At 36.7% G+C, this 20,814-nt stretch overlaps 1 protein-coding gene across 1 annotated transcript in view; it reads left to right on the top strand.

Annotated features, from left to right (window-relative positions):
* PHTF2 (putative homeodomain transcription factor 2) overlaps positions 1–20,814 on the top strand; it is a 74,920-nt gene that overhangs the window by 39,816 nt on the left and 14,290 nt on the right. The window contains exons 6-12 of the mRNA XM_082498604.1: positions 114–279; positions 954–1,118; positions 10,455–10,656; positions 12,709–12,867; positions 16,096–16,314; positions 18,522–18,650; positions 19,788–20,060. Coding sequence (XP_082354730.1) covers positions 114–279; positions 954–1,118; positions 10,455–10,656; positions 12,709–12,867; positions 16,096–16,314; positions 18,522–18,650; positions 19,788–20,060 — 1,313 coding nt within the window. The remainder of the gene's footprint in view (positions 1–113; positions 280–953; positions 1,119–10,454; positions 10,657–12,708; positions 12,868–16,095; positions 16,315–18,521; positions 18,651–19,787; positions 20,061–20,814) is intronic.

Here is a 20,814-nt window from a genome sequence, read left to right as displayed (position 1 = left end):
TGCAGGTAAAGGACTACATCTGACTGTTTCTCTTTTAACAAAAGCCATATAACGAGTTGGCCATTTCAGACATTTCAAATATTGAACTCAACTTAATTTCCCTTCTTTTCCAGTTGCTGCTGTAGTGTTATTCTATACAGCCCAAAGCCCACATAATATACCTCTGACTGAAGTCATTGGGCCAATATGGCTAATGTTGCTACTTGGAACTGTTCATTGTCAGATTGTTTCTACAAGAACTCCTAAGCCACCTCCCAGCACAGGGGGTAAAAGAAGAAGGTATAGTCTATGTTAAAGTACTTATCATTTAGGATTGTTAAACTATTCTAAAGAACGTGCATGAAAAAATATAGGGGTTTACAGCATCTGCTTTGCAAGAAATGAGAAATTTGTGCTCTGTTTTTATTTGAAACTTTAAAATGGGTGCTTAATTGGTGCTCTTTAGCTTTTATGCATTGGATAATTTATGCATTGTTTTAATTGAATCTGATGTTTTGCCTTAAAACAGTTTGTATCTAAATAATGGTGGAATGATAGTATTTCTATTAGTGCAAATTTAGTTTTGGAACTCTGCAATACTGACTAATGGTCTCTGTGGGAAACACACATTAAAGGAGATGCTATTGGAAGTGTAGAACTCAAGTCTTCCAGCACTTCACTGGATATGGCTTGCTACAGTGAATTGTTCCATTAAAATGGGAAAACCTGCAGCAGTGAATTTTGCATGTCTTGGCCTCTGATGATGGGATGAAATGTATTTTGGGTTTCAGTGTTATGATAATGAATAAGTGTTATGCTTAGTTTTAGTCAGTGAAGTTTGTTAAATTGACTTGATAAAGCTTTAACAAAATATTTTGAGAACTTGCTTGTTTTTGCATGCTTAAACTGCTGAACACGTTAATAGAACTAGTAAACTGCACTTATAAAGCAACCTTTAATCTCTTCTGATGAAGGAAATTAAGGAAAGCAGCACATTTGGAAGTACATAGGGAAGGAGATGGCTCTAGTACCACAGATAACACACAGGAGGGAACAGTGCAGAGCTACGGTACAAGCACCTCTTGCAGTATTGGCGCTGTCTTCAGAGATATCTGGCATGCTGCTTTCTTTTTATCAGGGTTTGTATTTATTCAAGGCTACATATGTGTTAGAGATGCACTATCCCTTTTCTAAATAAGTAAACATTGATCTAATGATTAATCTTTTGTTGATCCAGTTTTTGTTCTTAGCAGTAAACTCATCTCAGTATTTGAACATGTACTAACTAATGTGTTGTTTCTTGACTTTTGCAAATACCGATGCAATAATTTTGAAAAGATATGGAATTAACTTTTAATTAAATTATATTTTGATGTAGGAGTATTCTGTGTGGGCTATCAGGAGCGAACCAACTCAGTTTCTCAATTTTAATCCGATGAGAAAATTTGACTCTTTAATTTTACTTTACTACATTAGCTGCTTATTACTCTGAGAGAATGCTTATTGAACTCTGTCACTGTCACAAATCACACACTTTTTTCTGAAGGAAAAGCCCTCGGGATTCAAATAGGCACAGTGTTTAGTTTATAAATAAACATCAAAGATAGATGTTTCTTCCAATCATTAAGAAAATGTAACCCTGTTACATTCAAGAGCTGTTTCGCAGATGAGTGATCTGCTAATGCAGTGCTCTAAGCAATTAAGAAGTGTTTCTTTTTTAAAAAGTCTGTAGCAGTCTGTGTTCAAGATATGCTATACGCACAGCATTGTGAGTGCTGTATATCAGCATTCATTAACAAGAAAATTTGCTCATAAAATAGTGTGAAATTGAGAAAAGGGATACTGCAAGTTATTACATTGATGTTTTGTTGTGCATGTTGTTCTTAAATATGGCAACACTAACATGTCTGTCATACTTGTGAAATGTGCTCTTAACCACTGGTAAAGCTTATCTTATGTTACATTCTGGGAATATCTAGTTGAAAGTCTGGAGAAGTTTTAAAAGTCTTTAAAAATATCACAAGAGGAGAGTTCATTTGACTTTTTCCTTTGTAGAATAAGCTATCTTTGACAAACTACGAGTCATAGTAATAGACAAAACTGCTGTTCTTTGGGTCTGTATGCATTACTTTCTAGTATGTTTGGAGTGTAATCTTGTAAACCTTTGAATATTTTCCATTTATTGAAGATACTGACCTGCAATAAGAAAAGGAGTGTTGGAAGATTCATTTTTTTTCCTTACCTTCCCTCGTCTGGCTTGGAGTGTTTTCAGTTGGAAAGGGCTGTGTGGGACTTGCTCTAAAGACTTGTTTAAACCATTTAATGAGAGGTAGTGTGTGTATATATAGATGTTAAGCCTCAGTGATGACTACTTAGTATATATAGTATCTTAAAAGGATAAAGAACGGAGAGTGACTGAGAATGCTCTAAGTAGCCCTTAGTCATTTGTTACCTCTTCAATTGCAGGGGCACAGTTGATTGTATGTCTAGAGCCATACAAACCATATCAATAACTCGTTCAGCTGAAAAATACCTTTTTTTTTTCCCAGGAGGTCATGCAGATCAGTATTTTTTGTGTGTGGTAATACAGTTTTGTCATCACAGAGGGATGGCAGAGTGGGGATGGGAATGAATAAGCAGGAGCGCAGCGTGAAGTTCATTGACTACTTTACTTGGTGATGTTGCTGAAGAAAACCTTATGAAACCTCAGTGCAAGGAAGCTGTACAGTGACATCTGTCCTGTTTCTTAAGACATGTTTTGAAACTCTTTAGAAAAGCACATTGGAATGTCTCATTAGTGTTTATTTACAGCAGTTTTTCACATATGTTATGGTTTGAGATACCATTTCCTGGAATTTTAAATATAGGTCTTAAACACATGGTTTCAAAATTAACCTCAGAAATTATGTTCTTTGCTTTAGGTCAGGACCCTGGGTACCTAGACCATTTGCCTACACTCAGGTCATCGGTAATCTGGAACTGTGTATTCAATAAATATCCTTTGGAATGGCAGAACTCAGTCTGACTAATAAAATATAATTCTAGACTTTAATCCAGCGCAGAGGCAATTTAAAAAATACTAATTATTAGTTTCACTGGAAAGGACGACAATATCTAAATGGGTAATTTGGACTCTGGGTGCGTCCTTACTCCAATTATGGAAATCTTACAATTTCAGCTTCTTTAAAAGTTTTGCAGCATGAACAGGGAAGAGAGTTTTTTGACCAACCCCAGTGAAAATGCGTGGGAATAGAATACTTGACAGTGAAAATCTACAGTCTTCCAGAAACTTGATTTAAATCTTTCTTAATATTTTCGCTAGCTAATGCATGAATAACACTGAAAGTCATTCTTGACTTTTGCATATATTCAAGCTTTTTAAGACCTTGGATTTATTCATGGTGTTGTTCTGTTTTGCTCTTAAATTCTTTTAAATCTAGCATGAAGTTGTAAAAGTTAATTAATACTGTATATATATATACAGTAATTCTAGGTAACTATACATTTATATTAGCTAGGGAAGTATTGTTCATCTTTGTTATCGTTGTTTTTTCTTTTAACGCAGTACAGTGCATGAAAGCCTAACTTTAAGCCCAAATTTATGTTTTTCTGGCTTGAGGCTTACACTTAAATTTAGGGATTCTTACAAAAAATAACTTCTATTTCTACATTGAAAACAAGTGAAAGTTACCTGTTTTTCAAAATGACCCTTGGTTGATATCAGACTAGTGTTTGTCTTACAGTTTTAGCACTTAAATTTTGCTTGAGTAGTGAGATCCTAACTGAACAAATTAAACATACGTATGTCGTTGTTGGGACGGACACGACACTGAACACCAAGTTGCAGCAATCCAATTTCTTTATTTTACAAGCAGTGCTTTTTTATATTCTTTTACCCAGGTGCTTATCTATGTATATATTCTAGCATTCTACTTTTGCCCAATATGCTCCCACATCACCATCACACGCTGTTCATGCTCTGGTCAAAGCCAGGATGTTTGCCAACCCTTATCTTTTTACTTAGCTCTTCTCAGGACTCCCCAGTCTCTTCAAGGGTACACAGATATCTGCTCAAGGTTAATGTTAAACTCGCATTCTGATCCCTCGGACCGGCCGAGGTTTCCCACAATTCCCCCTTTTTGTATTTGTGCTACAAATGCCGCCCCCATCACCTGCTGCAGGGCCCTTTGCAGTAGGGAGATGAGACATGGCACCATCATTAGCACAACTACAACTATCAGCAATATTATTAATTCTGCTTTGACTATTGAAACCAGCCATCCCGAGAGTCCCCAATTTTGCAAAAGGTGATCAAAAGAGAAGAACCCATCCTCTTCCTTTAACTTTTCCATTCGTTCCATTAACTCTTGTATGCGTGCATGAATAGATTGAGAATGGTCTGATAAGTTCATGCAGCACATCCCATCAAAATCTTGACAACCATGACCTTGAACCAGCAACAGGAAATCTATTGCAGCTTGATTCTGCAGTGTGGCATGTCTAACTGAGTCTACATCTAGTAGTAAACTACTTAAAGCTGCAGATGTAGCATTAGATTGCTTAGCCAGCCAACACCCAAGCTTGTTAAGCGTAGTGAGCACTTTAGCTGACGCCACTTCGGGGCTAAAAAGGATGCCGCGATTATTAGGTCTCGCAGCAGCACTTTTGCTCCAGGACCCACCCGTTCCTGGGTCACAAGGGAACCAAAGTGCCGAAGAAGGGGTGGCATCGCAGCAGGAGTATCATCAGCAAGCTGCAAAAAGTTTAATACATATACAGCTTTAGTTAGTCGTGCTTCAGGGGTTTCCCCTATCCTTCCCCCTTTTGTTTTTGTAAAAGGTGTTTTAGAGTACTGTGTGCACGCTCAACAATACTCTGACCCGTGGGTGAGTGGGGGATGCCTGTGACATGTGTCATGCCCCAGAGTTGTAAAAAACAAGCTACCTTTTGCGATACATGAGCAGGACCATTATCAGTTTTGATCTGTTGTGGGACACCTAAAACAGAAAATGCACGCTGCCAATGGCGTAAGACATCTTGAGCTGATTCTCCAGTGTGAGCAGTGGCTACAAGGGCAGAAGAAAAGGTATCGATTGATACATGTATATACTTCAAACGGCCGAATTCAGTAATATGTGTGACATCAGTTTGCCAAAGCTATAAAGCGCGTAATCCTTGTGGATTGGTGCCATGATATACAGGTACATGTTCATCTTGACAATCGGGGCAGGCCGCAATAATATTGCGGGCCTCAGTATTACTAAGATTAAACTGACGTTTTAAAGCACGATATCCCTGATGATAAAAACTATGCGATGCTATCGCTTGCTGTTTAACATTGGGCACAGGTCCCAGGGCCACTGCAGACACTAAAGCATTAGCTTGTGCATTGCCTTCTACAATAAATCCTGTTAACTGGGTATGACTTTTAATATGCATCACATAATATTCCTGCTTTCACCTCTATATTGTTATCCGTAACAGTTTCAATACACCAAACAGTAATTCATTAGTTACATTACCTAAAACAGCTTTATCTAAACATCGTACCAGAGCAGCCACATAAGCTGAATCTGTCGCAATGTTGACTGGGCCGGGGAAACTCTGAAACACCATGGTCATTGCTCGTAGTTCTACGACTTGGGGTGAACCTTCTTGATGTTCGATCTTATATTGCCATTGTGTTCCTTGTCTCCAGACAATGGCACCTTTTCCAGTTTTTCCTGACCCATCTGTGAACACTGTGGGGCCCTCCACTGGGTTTCTACGACTGAGATTTTTTTTTTTGTCCAAAGATTATTTGTGTGCCCAATTTAATCAGTGGGTGTGAAGGTAAATGGTCAATGCTTTTGCGACAGACCATTGACAAATTGTAGGCGAGTTTTTCATACCTTGTGGCAACACTTTCCACTGATACCTTTTGGTAGGCTCCATGTTATTCACAAACGGAACAGTAAATGCAAATTTTTCTTTATCTTGTTCTGCCAGAGGGATGGTAAAAAAAAATAATCTTTTAAATCTATTACAACAATTTCCCACCCCATAGGTATCATAGTAGGTGAAGGTAATCCCGGTTGTAGTGCTCCCATTGTTGCCATGACATAATTAATCTTTCTCAAATCATGCAACAATCTCCATTTCCCCGATTTCTTTTTGATAACAAATACTGGGGTATTCCAAGGGCTATGTGAGGCCTCTGTGTCCTGCAACAAGTTGTTCCGTTGCCAAAGACTGCAGGGCCGTTAATTTCTCTTGGCCAAAGGGCCACTGATCAACCCACACAGGTTTTTCTGTTAGCCATTTTAGAGCTAAAGTGGGTTGAGAAACACCCTGCAATACAGTGGCCCCGACTAAAAATCCGTAGTTATGCAACCTCCCCATTGGCCTAAGCAGTCCTTTCCCCATAGGTTTAAAGGAGTTGAGGTCACCTATGGCCACAGTGTAGCCCTTTGCCCTTCTGAGTTTACAATCACAATAGGGTTAGTGGACATATAACTATTGGCAACTCCTCCGAGTCCTGCAACTCCCAAGGCATTGAAGGTTAATGGCCAAGGAACAGGCCACTCCCGTAAAGAGATGATCGTCATATCTGCTCCAGTGTCTAATAATCCAGTCAGTTGGATCTTCTTGGGGGTGGCATCATTAAGTTCAAGAACACAATGCATTTGTGGGCGTTGATTAGATACTCTTTGCACCCAATGGACATGTGGCTTTCCTGTAGAGCCAAAACCACCATTACCACGTGTAACATTGTTCGTTCGTGGAACGCAACTTTGAAATGGGATTAACTGAGCAAGTCGAGTTCCCTTCTCAATAGTCACAGGTGGTGTAGCTGTTGATACCATGGCACATATTTGTCCAGTGTAATCAGCATCAATCACTCCAACATGTACCATGAGGCCTTGTAAGGTGGTACTAGATCTTCCTATCAGTAAGGCACTTAAACCTTTGCCAGTTGGTCCCCAAGCCTCCAGGGGCACCTTGTGTACCTCTTTACTACAGGAAAAGCAGCAGGCTCGGCAATTTCAGTACTAGGAGACTCGGCATGAGAAAGTGAAACGGGTATTTTCTCTTACAAGTCCCATTCACCCAATTCCATCGCTTTTTGCTTCACCTCCCTCCAAAATCGGACAGGGTTTTGGGGTTTAACCATCACTTGAACTGGTGGTAAGTCCCAAGTTTTGGGATGCTTTGAACAACAGAGAGGACCCCCTTGTTCTATTTGCGATTTTACATCAATTGGAGAAGGACAAGGGGGAGGCAGGGCAGAAGGGACAGAAACTGGAGGAGAATTGCCCAAGTCGATAAAATTGCTTTCCTCCTCATCATCCGATTCAGGGGGCAAAGGTGGATAAGGGAACGGTGGATTAGGAGGTTCACAAGGGATGAGCACCTCCTCCGGAGGGGTCTTTTGGACCTCTTCACTGCTTTTGATTTGGTCTCTAGGCAATACAAATCCCGATCGGTTAGCACCTTCACTTGCAACTTGGTCGCGAGGTAATACGTATTTATATTGTTTATCTTTTGTGTTCATCATAAACAGTCCTTTATTTTCCCGAGCAGCAATCTCCTGCCCCTTTAAATCATCAACACGAGGTTTAGAGACAAACGGCGCAGGGGCTGCGGGCAGCTGTTCGCTCCCTCCTGCTAAATCTCTCTGCTCCTTAAAGTTCCTTAATGTCTCTAATAAAAGTCGCCACATAGTTAACAACTCAACAGCCGTTTTTGAGCTGCGCGTAGCTTCCTCAAAGTCTGCCCTAGTTTGTCCATTGCATTATACTAAATGCTGTAACCGATGTTACTTCTGCTCCCCGTTCTTTTCCCCACAATAGCATTTTTCGCAAAGTCACTTCAGGGAGGATTACACCTTGCCGTTTCAACAACAGCATCCATGTGGAGAGTATAGTCTGCTCCTCCTTAGTTAACTTCCCTCCCATGTCCCCAGTGGCTCACCTACTACAGGTGTCTTCTTAAATATGATCCGGATCCATTAACAGCTCTGCCCGCTGTCCTCAGCTTCACTGGGCTCTGTCCCCATGACTATTTCCAGTTGTCTTCTTCCTTAAAATCACGTCGGGGTCACCAGTTGTCGTTGTTGGGACGGACACGACACTGAACACCAAGTTGCAGCAATCCAATTTCTTTATTTTACAAGCAGTGCTTTTTTATATTCTTTTACCCAGGTGCTTATCTATGTATATATTCTAGCATTCTACTTTTGCCCAATACGCTCTCACATCACACGCTGTTCATGCTCTGGTCAAAGCCAGGATGTTTGCCAACCCTTATCTTTTTACTTAGCTCTTCTCAGGACTCCCCAGTCTCTTCAAGGGTACACGGATATCTGCTCAAGGTTAATGTTAAACTCGCATTCTGATCCCTTGGACCAGCTGAGGTTTCCCACATACGTACATTCTTTTTTTCTCTTATCTATTCCTACTCAACTGTTTGAGGCTACTTCTTCCTAGTGGCTTTCAAGTTTCATGTGAAATGTATAAAAAGTTCTCAAATCAAACTTCAAGACTTGTCCTGTTACTACACTCATACAGCTTAGTAACTTCTGGAGTAAGTCTCTCTGACTGGATGTGTGGATGTGTCTATCTGATGAGAACTGCATTCCCTTTTGCACTGTTAAAAAGAAATTTTTACAAAGTGGCAAATGTATATTTAATGCATTAAACATTGGCCTCAATAATGTTTTGGATGATCTTCTTAATAGACCTAGAAAATTAAAACTCTGTATGTGAACTAGCACGTTGGTGATCTGCAAACAGGAGGCTTACTAACTGCTTCTCCACCACAAAACACATGCTAAAGCATCTTGCTGTCTCTTTACCTTTGTAAGCTTACAATAAAAATTAATCCATGCAAATATATAATAACTACAGAAAGTGTTTCCGCTGGTTTTGTACTCATTTAGAAATAAAGTTGACTAAAAATTTTGGGAATAGGTCAGGGAATAGTAGGTGAGTTCCTACAAGAGAAGTGCAGCAGCAGTTACTTTGGTTTAAAAGAAATATAAATGATACTAGCTTTTTTTCCAGGAAAGGGTGAGGGAAAGTAAATGAGATTAAAGATGGGAAAGGAGGTTACCTTAATAACATTGTCTCTTCAGTATTTTGCCTTAATTCCAACAGATAAATTGTTCCTTTTTGGATTTTTCCTATTTTACCCAGCTGTCCCTAGCCATTTTTTTGTGTTCAGGTCTCCCCTGTATAGGTGGAATACGTTGTCTTGGGAGGAATGTGAGGCAACTATCCTAATTCTCCCGATTTGTTCAATGGACGTATTGAAGAGGAATTTAATCTTCTGCTCTGTAATCCAAGCTGTCACAGAATGCCTCACTCCTTAAAGAGAAAGGCAATGCGTGTTCCCTCATAGAAGGATAAGATCAACTGGACAGATTCTTGATAACTTTATGACCTATGTCCAGTGTTGTACTTTTAATAAAAATAAAAAAAATGGGAAACATGATTTATAACACTTTTTTTTTTCCCTCACAAGTGTTCTGGGAAACTAACAACCAAAATCTAATAAACACAAGACATTAATTGCTGTTCTGATTTTTTTCTATGTCATTTACTTTGAGAATACAGAAGCTTAAGTGAAGACTTAAAGTAGTCTCTATCGATAAGGTAGCAAGCTGCTATTCCTTTTCATTCCTTCATCGACTGCACTTTCTAATTTGGAATTGTAATCGTCCAAACGTTTGCTTTGAGAAAGCCTTTTTCTGGCATTTGATTTTCTTGCTGCTACATCTATGGACTAGATAAAGGCCTTGACGTCTAGAGAGTATTATGGAAGACTATTCATCAATATTAGTAGTCTTAAGAATAATAATACTGATGAATAATTTATAAACTTATTTTGTGGTTTGAAAACAGGCTTAATTAATGTTTTTGTAAGATATATCAAAATATGTTGCCAGAGGTATTACTGGATAATACAGAAAAGGGTAAATCACCTTCTGTTGAGTAGGGTTGACAATAAGCAGAGTGTATTTGAAACAACAACAAAAAATATATGTGTACAGAGTACCAAACAGCATGTTTGTTTGCAGCTTCAGGAAATGGCATACTTGCTTTGAATTATAACACTTAAAGAAACTTTTGACATACGCCTTTTTTGTTAAGATAGAATAGAGAAGTTTCTCGTTTGCATTTGAGGCTTGTGGTACTTCTATTGTCAAAGTTGCTGTGAAGTTTTAGTTTTAAAACGTAGATTTCCTTTTCTCTTCTTTCAGTAGCTAATGATATCATTTTCTTACAGACACTGAGGGCTTCTTTTGTTACAACTTTAGGAAAGGATAATTAAGATGTAATAGTTACAAATGTTGTGTCAAATGTTAATATTATTAGTTTGGGGTCATCTTAGTAGTAAAACTAAAACATGGGTTGAGAGGGATAAGCAGGATTTAGACTGGGAAAAAATTGAGGGAATCATTAATTTAATAAATATATTTGTTTCAAATATAGATCTAAGAAAGCAAAAAACTCAATAGATAAATCCACTGAGACTGATAATGGCTACGTGTCCCTTGATGGGAAAAAGACGGGTAAAAGCAGTGAAGAGTGTATGCAGGCCCATGAACGTCGATGTGAAGTAATTAAGCCAGAAGAGTCAGGGTGGAGCACTGCAACAGTGAAAGATGCCTTCAACAATCACAGTCATCACAAAGTAAGTGTGCTTTGTCACTTTCAAAGCAGGATCATTAATTTGTCAAATGATACCTGAGGTGTATTTGTATGATGCTTTTGATGCATTCTTATCTACTTCATCCTTAAAAATGTTTCAAAGTTGTATTAAGCTTAGGGTCCTGGGTCCAAAAATTACATTAAGTGTTCTTATTTCATCCTTATATTCCTAGCCTTTCCTTTTTCTTGTAGGAGGATCCTTACTGACATCTAAACATTCTTTGCCATTCTGCATTTCAATGCACCAGTTTGTGTGCTGTTTATTATCTGTGGGTTTTTCCAGACCAGCTAAATACACTGTACCTTCTCCTGCCTCTTTGGTACTCTAGGCACAGGTCTGTCTCTATGCTGAAATGGAACAAATTTTGGATTACAGATAATTGGTAATTTTGAAGTCATTCTGAGCATTTGCCTGTGAATTATCTTCCTTCTCCTTTCTTTTTTATTTTTATTTTTTATTTTATTGATATCTGTAGAAGACGAGGAAAGGACGATTTCCCTCTCAATGAAGTAGGCAGAACTCTGGCAGCATAGGAAGTGGTCATGAAAGAAAGCAGAACTTTTAATTTGGCTGGGTCTGATTATCTCCTGGATATCCTATTTTCATCTTAGTGTTCTACAGAATAGCTTTTCCAAAACATTTTTCCTGAGTCTCTTATCATTTGCATTTGAGCATGTATTGACTGCCTTTACAGCTCTAATACTTGACTCCGTCTTATTAGTATTTACCATCAATGATCAAAGGGAAATATTTTTCTACTGGAAGTATACAGGTATACGTTTTTATAAAGGAAAGGCATTCTTTGTGGATTTCATAAGCAAATTATTTAACAGCCCCTTAAAAATCAATATGATTAAGTCAGAATGAAGATGATGAAGATTCATCTCGGGGCAAAAACTTCACTCTGTTGCTCTGCAGGAGGTTCTTTCTCAGCAGTGATAACAACTGAGGTTCGGTTATCTGTATCAGTTCCAAGCATTTTTCAGTCTTGATGAAATCCAACAAATAAAGGATTTTTAAGAAAAAGTAATTTTAAAGAGTTTTATGTTTCTTTGATAGAATGGATATGATCTATATGTTTAACTTGCTTGCTGAGTATGCACTCACATTGAAGAGAAGTTGGCAGGGGCTACAATAGCCTCCTTTCTTCTCTCCTTCTCATCTCTTCCTCCAAAGACAATACACTTCGGTGCCACTGCAAAAGGTAGCAGATAAGATACCTGAGGCTGTTCTACCTGTCCTTCTTTCTTTATGCAACTCAGCTGTTAGAAAAGTGAAATGACCTGACCTTGAAGCATCTCAGAAAACAGAGTTCATCATGGAAGAAAGACTGATGTCTGAGTTGCAGGGGGGGGGAGGATTTGTTGTATTCATAGAGAATAGCTTGACTGTTTTTTGTCATTTTAGCATTTCACTGATGACAGGAAGACTCCAAATGAAATTTTACAGGGTCCTATCTAAATGAGAATATACAAAAGAGGTTTTGACAACTGAATGATCCTTGGCTGCCCTTTTTCTTTCTGTTATTGTAAGGGCTACTTTAACTTGTGGAATAAATTAACGATCTGAGTATTCTACATGCAATCTGTAGCATTTTATTGTTGGAAGAAGAGGTAAATGTTAACTTTGTACTGTATGTGTTGATAATTCAATGCTATAGTGTCTGTCACAATTTTGGTGTCTTTTTATTTTTTATTTCTTTATTCTTTTAACTTTCTGGATATTTTGCCTCTAAGCCTTTCTTGGTAGGTTTGGTTTAGACAAAATTGCATTTAAATTAAGAATGTCAGAATTGTTCTTTAGTATAATATGAACTAGCCCTTCATCATCTGAGAAATGTTTATTTTGGTATTATAATTTCTATTTTATAATTCCTGCTGTACCACTTAATTTTGCTAGTTGGAAATGCATTAAAATCTGATTTAACTGAGCATAGATAATAAAGTTGCAGAAATTAATTCGATTTCGGTAGTTAAGAAGAAAACCTAGTAAGTATGAGTATATGTCTTACTAATACAATATTTCTTTCACTAGGATACTCACAGAACTGTGACAAATTTATCAGATGAAGTTTCTAGTGAGGAAGGGCCTGAACCTGGGTATTCTTTACGTCGCAATGTAGAACGCACTTCTAGTGATTGTACACTTCGAAACAGGAAATCTCACCATTATAAGAAACACTATCCTCTGGAGGTATGTTCTTTTCCATTGCTTTGTTTCTGTAAGTTGTTAAAACATCTTGGTTTCTTATTGAATAGATATATTTTTTTCAAACCTTTTTTCTCCTATATTGGATTTTGGGAATCTGTTAATTGGAAGTCATGCTAGTGGGGGACCAGGATTTTAATTTTTTTTTATTTTTTATTTTAATGAAAGTGTTTTGAAATTAAGATGTTTTTATTTAGTTGTTTTGAACTTCATCTTATTTTTCAATTTGTTGTGAGGAGCCTAGAATATATTCTATAGATCTTGCATCAGGTTATGGCCAACTCTGTTGCTGTCTTTTCACACCAGTTATCTCCTCCGGAAACTTGATTTGTTACAAAACCGGCGGTAATTGGCAATATGCAAATTTTCATCAATGCTGATGTTTCTCTGTTAAGTTAGTATTTTGGATTCACTAGCCTTGTTGTGGAGAAGTTTGATTGACTACCTCTGAATATTTATTCCCTCATATTTATTGAAACAATAATTTAAAATGTTGTCATGAAATCTCACCAAAATTGTTAAAGCATAAAAATACTGAAATTTTAAGAGACTTGATGGCATCATAGCTTAGAAGAGGGGAATTCATAGATTCCATATTAGCAGAGTCCTTAATCATAAGGAAAGGACTCAGACACTGAAAGAGAAAGGGATATGTTATCGTGTTTTTATTTATTTATAATATTAAATAAATTATGCTCTTTTTTTACTAATGGTATGCAACTTAACATATGGAACTTTTTTTAAAGGCTGTATTGCCATTTTTTCACTAGGACTATAAGAAAAGAGTGTAAAGAGTAATTTCAGCTCTGACAAAAGTCCAATAGGCAGAGCCTCATGAGTAAGCTTTCTACTTGATACAAGAAACGTCCCCTTAGAAGGGTTCAGGTATTGCTTTCTCTGATAACAATTGCAAAGCCTTGAACTTGATGCTTTGCATAAAAACATTATTAGGTAATCTTTTCTTCTATTCATTCATTTATTTCTCACAGACTTGGGTTAAAAAGATCCAGAAGGCTAATTGATATGAGTGTTTAATGCCTTATGCAAGTTTGGTTTAGGATAACTGAACAGGTTGATACATGGAACTGCTTGTTTCATGTTAACAGAGGATGTCTCTTGACTGTATACTTGTGCAGCTGGTAGTGCTTGACAAGAGGAAGCAGAAAGACAGGATTACAATAAATTATTTTTCAGTGCAAATGTATTTTCTCTTCCATAGAGTGCTTCAGAGCTAGGGAAGACTGTAGATATATTCAGAAACTCAAGAGGCTAAATTTGCACTGTGTGTAGCTTTGGCAGTAATGTTTTCACTTATTCCCCGTTTACTTATCTGACTGATGCCATGAAAGAGGAAGCCTTTCTTTGTTGTTACAAACTCGCCTCCCCCACATGATTACAAAGGAAATGAAACAATAGTTTTCAAATCTGTGAAAGCTTTCTTTGTATTTAAAAAAAAAAATAAATTGGTGAAGTCAGTGGATATACTCTCAATTCCTGTCCTACACTTTCTTTTATCTTCATGTTTACTTGTCAACTTAATTGTTGTTTGAGCAAGCTTTTTTACTATTCTTATTTTATTAACTTCAGGACTCAATGGTACCCAGTAGTGACTGCCTTGTATAAATTATTTTTTATTCTTTTATTTTAAGAAAAACATAGTTCAGACTCTTTCTGCATTGATATTATCCCTCACTTTGTAAAAGAAAGGGAAAGAGTTCAGACCAAATTTTTTCTAAATATTTCTTTACAAAATTGCTTATGTAAAATACACTAAGCAGGATTTTCAGGAAGAACAAAGAACATTTCTTCAGATAATAATGCATACAAATAATATTAAATTAGTAGAACTGCTGAAACATTGCTTGATTATTTTTTTCAGTGTAAAAAAATTGTATATATTCTTGAGACAAACTAGTAGAAAGAAATAAATTTTGTGTTAAGAGGGAACAGAAATGGCCAGAGGATGGCGATGTAGGATGGTACTGCTTTTAAGACTACCTACCTGTCTTGCAGGAAATGGATTCTGCTTACTGTAGAAAATAGTTCTTGTTCTGAAGACAACATTAGAGCGTTTCATATGTACGCGTGGGAAGATTTGAATGTCCCAAACTTAATACTTTTCTTTCTTTATCTAAGAGATATATAGGTAAAATTTGAACATAACAAGGCATGCTTGTTTCTCAAGTACAGTTTGTTTAAAATAATTAAAATTTTATGTATGACTATGTAGATTACACATACCTAGCAGTTAGCTATGTATACTCTTGTTTATTTCTCCTCTCTACACCTGAAGTGCAACTGTCTTCGAATAACGCCACTCTCTCTTTGTCTTTGAGAAGGTATGTTAGTAGTAACAATGGGGCAATGGGATTTGTAGGGGAATTTGAGTGTCAATTCCTCTCTTATTACAGGCTCATACGTTTAGAAATGTGCTTCTGGAAAATATCAAGCCTTCTTTTAAAACTAGTTAAATTGTGTCCACGTTGCTTCCTTGAAAGGCTACTTGAGTGCCTCAGGTCTTGGATGACTAGAAATATCTGTCCCTCCTTCCTCCAGGGCCTTGCCCTTTCCTGAGAAAGAATACCTTACTTTATGGACAGGTTAATAAGTAGCTGAGGTATTTCAGCTCAAACAGCTAAAGACAGAAAATCAAAACGTCAAATTAATTTAAAATACTTTGTGAACAATGCTTTTCTCACTCTCAGTCACATTTCTGTATTACAATTTCAGTCCTGTGTATATGGCTTTAAGCCTCACTTACACACTCATGTCTGTCATGTTTTCACTAAAATAGTGCAGCTGTAAAGTGTTTTAGAAGAGGCTTAATTTATGGCTTATAAAATCAGAAGTGTGAGACATAGCTGGAGTCTGTGGCTCGATAATTGCTGTTAAAATCTAAATTAATGAGTACTAAAAATCTGTAAAATAGATGTTTCCTTTTAATAGTTAATAGGATTTCATTCTTCATTATGTGACCCCCTCCACAAAGTAGAGACCATAGACTGTTACTTGTTTGTACAATGTCTAAAGATGTGCAACTTCTTAGACATTCCTTCAATAAACTTATAATTCTTTCCGATGGAAAAAGATAATGGATTGGAACATAAAAACAAGATAAACGTGGATTCACTAATTTAACTTTAGAACTATTCTGTCAGGAAACAACTTAGAATGAAAAAGCTGCATTAATTCCAATGCATATTTTAATTTCAGGATACACCTAAATCAGGTACTAGCTGCAGTTCTCGGTGTTCAAGCTCCAGACAGGATTCTGAGAGTGCGAGGCCAGAATCAGAAACGGAAGATGTGCTGTGGGAAGACCTCTTACACTGCGCAGAGTGCCACTCTTCCTGTACCAGTGAGACAGATGTAGAAAGCCCTCAAGTGAATCCATGTGTGAAGAAAGAATACAGAGATGACCCATTTCATCAGGTTGGTATCCACCAATTTTGTTTTTATTTGCACTGTGCACAAGAACTCTATATTAAATGAAAGTAAGAAAGCCAGAATGATTTGATAGAGTTAAAACAAGGAAAATTTGATTTCTGCTACTCAATCATTAATTTGTCAAATGAACAGGATAAGACAATATACTGAAATAGCCGACAAAATATTTGAATGTTTGAATTTAAGTTGCCGTTCAGGACAAGTACCAATTGATTTAAGTTTCCTCTGTGGTAGCTGGTTCTGGGTTTGGGGTTTTTTTCTTTTTTTTTTTCTCTAGTGGAGTTACTTTTTTGTGAGCTCATATCAGACATTTTTCTATTTGCTTATATATAAATGTATATATAAAAATGCAAACAGAAAGATAATATACATAGTATCTAATGTTATATATGTATATGATGTTAAATGTGTATTACATATGTCTAAATTCTATTTAGATACAATATTTTTAGTTTTACCTCAAAGCAAATAATTTTATTTCCCTTCTTTAATGATGTTCTATAGCAACATATTCAGTCCTTTCAGTAATTTCTGAGAATTTTAGTGTTTGTTGTGCAGCACTTCAGTTGTGGCCTGCCTTGGGCTAATGTTGGACAGAATCCATTGTAATACTTGATCACTAACAATCCAAGTCTTCATTTGATGAAATCCATCCAGATGTCACAGTGGCAGTTATATTTGTAGTATAAATCTTATCTTTAAATTGCATGTTAATTGCATTGCTAATTTGAACTATTTAAGTAAAGAGATGGAGAGAATGTGAAACATTGTCATACGTGTTGGTACTGTGTCATCACTACTAAGGAATGCCATGCAAGACATGGTGTTAATGCCAGCTAAGGAAAAGAATTTCAAAAGACAGGCACGTCATTCATAACCAGAGTATTTTTTGATTTAAAAAAACTTCCCCTTTTCCCCACAATCCCCCAAAAGTAGCACTTTGGATTTCATGCAATCTTTGTTTTTTTAATTTATTTTAGTTCTTGCATACATTCCATATAAACACTAAAATGGAAGCTTTATAGTAGGGAATTGAATTGCAGTATATTGACTTTTTTTTTCCTGCAGTTGAGTGTTTTTCTATTTGATTGTATATTGTGAATTTTTGAGTTTCAGCTCCTGGTGTTGATGCTCCCTCTAGAGGGAGACTTTGGAAATCTGTGGTTAAGAAGGTCCTGCAACTAATACATGCATTGTTTTAATAATATGTATATTTTTTTATCTAATGGAAAAAAAAAAAAAAGAGGAGATATTTGAGTACTTAGCAGAATACAAAGATTTCAGATAAATACCAATAAAGCAAATAAAATTAAGTTTTACTTTTAATCAATGATAAATTAAATCTTAAAAAGAATATTACACCCTCCCCCCTGCCCCCCCCCAGCACCACCACTTCCAGTAGTTCAATGCATGTAGTTCTAGGTGATGAGGCAAAGTCGAGAGCAATTTTGATCACCTGAATGGGAGAGGAGTGAGACAGAGCTGAGGGAAGCCAGGAAATGGCCACAGCAGAACTTGTTGCGTCAATGTTTTTCCAGATCCTTCAGTTCTCACTTGGCAGTCCATTTAGAGTAAAGTTGCCTCAGCCATAAGTGCATTCAGTAAATTAGGCTGGGATTGCTTGGCTCTTGGAGCAGCACGTATTGATTAGACTCCTACTGCTCTCTCTGAGTCTTGCCAGGTACAGTTAGCACGGGGAAGCCTTTATCCATAACAAGGATTGTGAAGTACACATGTATCATTAAAAGCAAATAAAAAAAAATATGTTTGCCTTAGGCTCAAGCAGAGAAGAGTACTTTTCAGAATGCTAGGAGGAAAAAATAATAACCAGAAAAACAAAATATTCCATTAAACGTGGCAAAATTAAAGGTGGCTTGTAAGTAACCTCATGCGTCTCTTTGATATGTTTGAGCAAAAAAAGAAGCCAATTAATCCTCAACCACAATAACACTATTAGAAAATGAAGTATGGGGAAGGAGAGATCTCTGTACTCACAGCTATTTCTTGGAAAAGAAGTGGATGATTTTGTGGAATGTGGTTAACATATAGTAACATGTAGTAGAAGTAACTGCTATATAACGATACTTGTGTCAGTCTAAAGCATTTTTTTGTTAGCATATTTCTGACAAAGGCATATTGACAGGACAATAGATTTTTTTTCTCTGATGTGATATATTCCTTGTCTTCACCAGAGTCATTTGCCTTGGATCCACAGTTTGAATCCAGGACTAGAAAAAATAAGTGCAATTGTATGGGAGGGTAATGACTGCAAGAAAGCAGATATGTCTGTGCTTGAAATCAGTGGTATGATAATGAACAGAGTGAGTATTCTTTTTACTTCATGCAAATATTGTATTTAGGAGTCTAAGCACTACCAACAATAAGCTTGTTTTATGTTGGTGTTTTTTTGTTTGTTTGTTTGTTTGAAGTATCTGTTATTGACATTATTGTTCCATGGCATAGGTCACTCATTTACTTGTTACTATCAGATAAAAGAGCTACCAAATCTTAAGTGTTGGGGCAATAAACTGTGTTTGCATTGTTTGCTTACAAACATAGCCAGCCTCTGTTTTATTGTTCCAAAGGGATAAATCCTGTGAATATTCTTATTATTCTCCTTGATTCTGATGAACAACTAATATGTTGGGTTAGGAATATACAGATCTGCTTATTTGGATGCTAAAGTTCAGATTGGAAAAGAAAGCTTTCCTCTTTAGGAAACAAACATCTAAGAGCACGAGCAGGACGTCTCACTAGTCCTCCCTTGTTTTTCCTAGTACTCCTCTTCAGGAAACAATTGGAAAAAGATTTAATTGATGTTGTACTCTTTTTCAATGTAGACAATGTAGGCATTTTGTAGGCTTGAACATAAAAATCCTAGCACAGCTTAGGAAAACTATCACTAATTCTGACAAGTTGATAGTTACAATCTCCAACTTGTTAAAAAGCAATGTATTCACAAACTTAGTTCAGATCTCTGTGTGTGACTCGGTGACGATACAGTTTTGGGTGCAATCCACAGTAGAATTAAACTTAACAAAGCCATAGCCAACACAACAGAACTCCAGTCCTGTCTGCATTGTAAAAACTTTTAAAATCTTGCAACCTAAAAGCAAGACACAAATAGGAGCAACATATGGGATGTAAGCAACACAGTCTGATTGGCACACTTGGCTAATTCAGCTTTGAATGAATTTTTAATACAAGAATTTGCACTGGAGTCTTTTAACGGCAATGTTATGATGTTGGGTTTTTAAATGATTTGTCATATTTGGTTCTGGTGTGTTACGTGGTCTTTGAGGACTTCTTTTTTCTTAATAGTAAATTGTGACGATGCTTGGTTGAAGGTTTCATATAACTTATCAGGTTATAAAATTTTCTCTGTGATAGTAAGACAGTAAAATTAATATTCATTATTTCCAAAATTAAAAATATACCTTGTTTTCTTTTGGTTTTAGGTGAACAGCTATATACCAGGAATTGGTTATCAGATTTTTGGAAACGTCATATCATTAATCTTGGGTTTAATGCCATTTGTCTTTCGACTTTCTCAAGCTAAAGATTTGGAACAACTAGCTACGCATTCTGCCACTGAACTTTGTATGACTGCATTTGGATCAAATGGAGACATTCTGGTTCTCTCAATGGTTACTATAAGTTTTGTGGTCCGTGTGTCTCTAGTGTGGATTTTCTTTTTTCTGCTATGTGTAGCAGAGAGGACATATAAACAGGTACGAATGGCAAACCAAGAGGCCTCATCCAAAGCAAAACAAGGTTTAATGTTTGCATTTTTTTTGACTTTGTGGATATTTTAAACTTGTTTTCTTCAGCAAACTATGATTCATAGATCAAAGATGACAAATACTTCAGTGGGCTTACAGTTTAGGAGATGAGGCAGTTGCAAAGGACTGAAGTCTCTGTAGCTAATAAACCTTTTTTCCTGGAGAGGGAAGACTTTTTAATCTTTTATTTCAGATTTCTGGCTCAATGCATTAACCCAGCTCTTAGTCATGTCCCAGTTCCTCTCAGTTTTCCCCAAGGAGAAGGAGTTTCAATAAAAGAACTATATTTCCAGTTTGTTCTACCAGTGTGCTTCATTCAAAACCTTCAGTTTAACTCAAAACTGTTCAGTCCAGATGCTAACCAAGAGCCCTGCCTGCTTTGCTGGTAGATCAGTCTCACAGCTGGAGACCGTGAGAGCTGCTGTCTAAAGTAATACACCTGTTAATTTATTGCTTTTTATAGCAATTTAAATTTTTAAGAGAGTATCAGTATCCCTTACTAGCTGCAGAGTATAGATATTTGCTGGTGTGCAGAAGAACAATTTTTATACTCCCTTTTCTCAAATTATAGCCAAAATATGTGATTTAATATGGTAGAATAGAATTAACCTGCTTCTAATAATAATTTGTCTTGGAAGGAACTTCTGTGATACAGGCACTCTCTAATTGCAATGATTGGCAGGTTTGATTTTCTCCCAAATTT

The sequence above is a fragment of the Vanellus vanellus genome (assembly GCF_965231255.1).
Source record: "Vanellus vanellus genome assembly, chromosome: 1".
NCBI lineage: Eukaryota > Metazoa > Chordata > Aves > Charadriiformes > Charadriidae > Vanellus > Vanellus vanellus.
The sequence above is the reverse complement of the archived record's forward strand: the minus strand, read 5'-3'. Positions and strand labels throughout refer to the sequence as shown.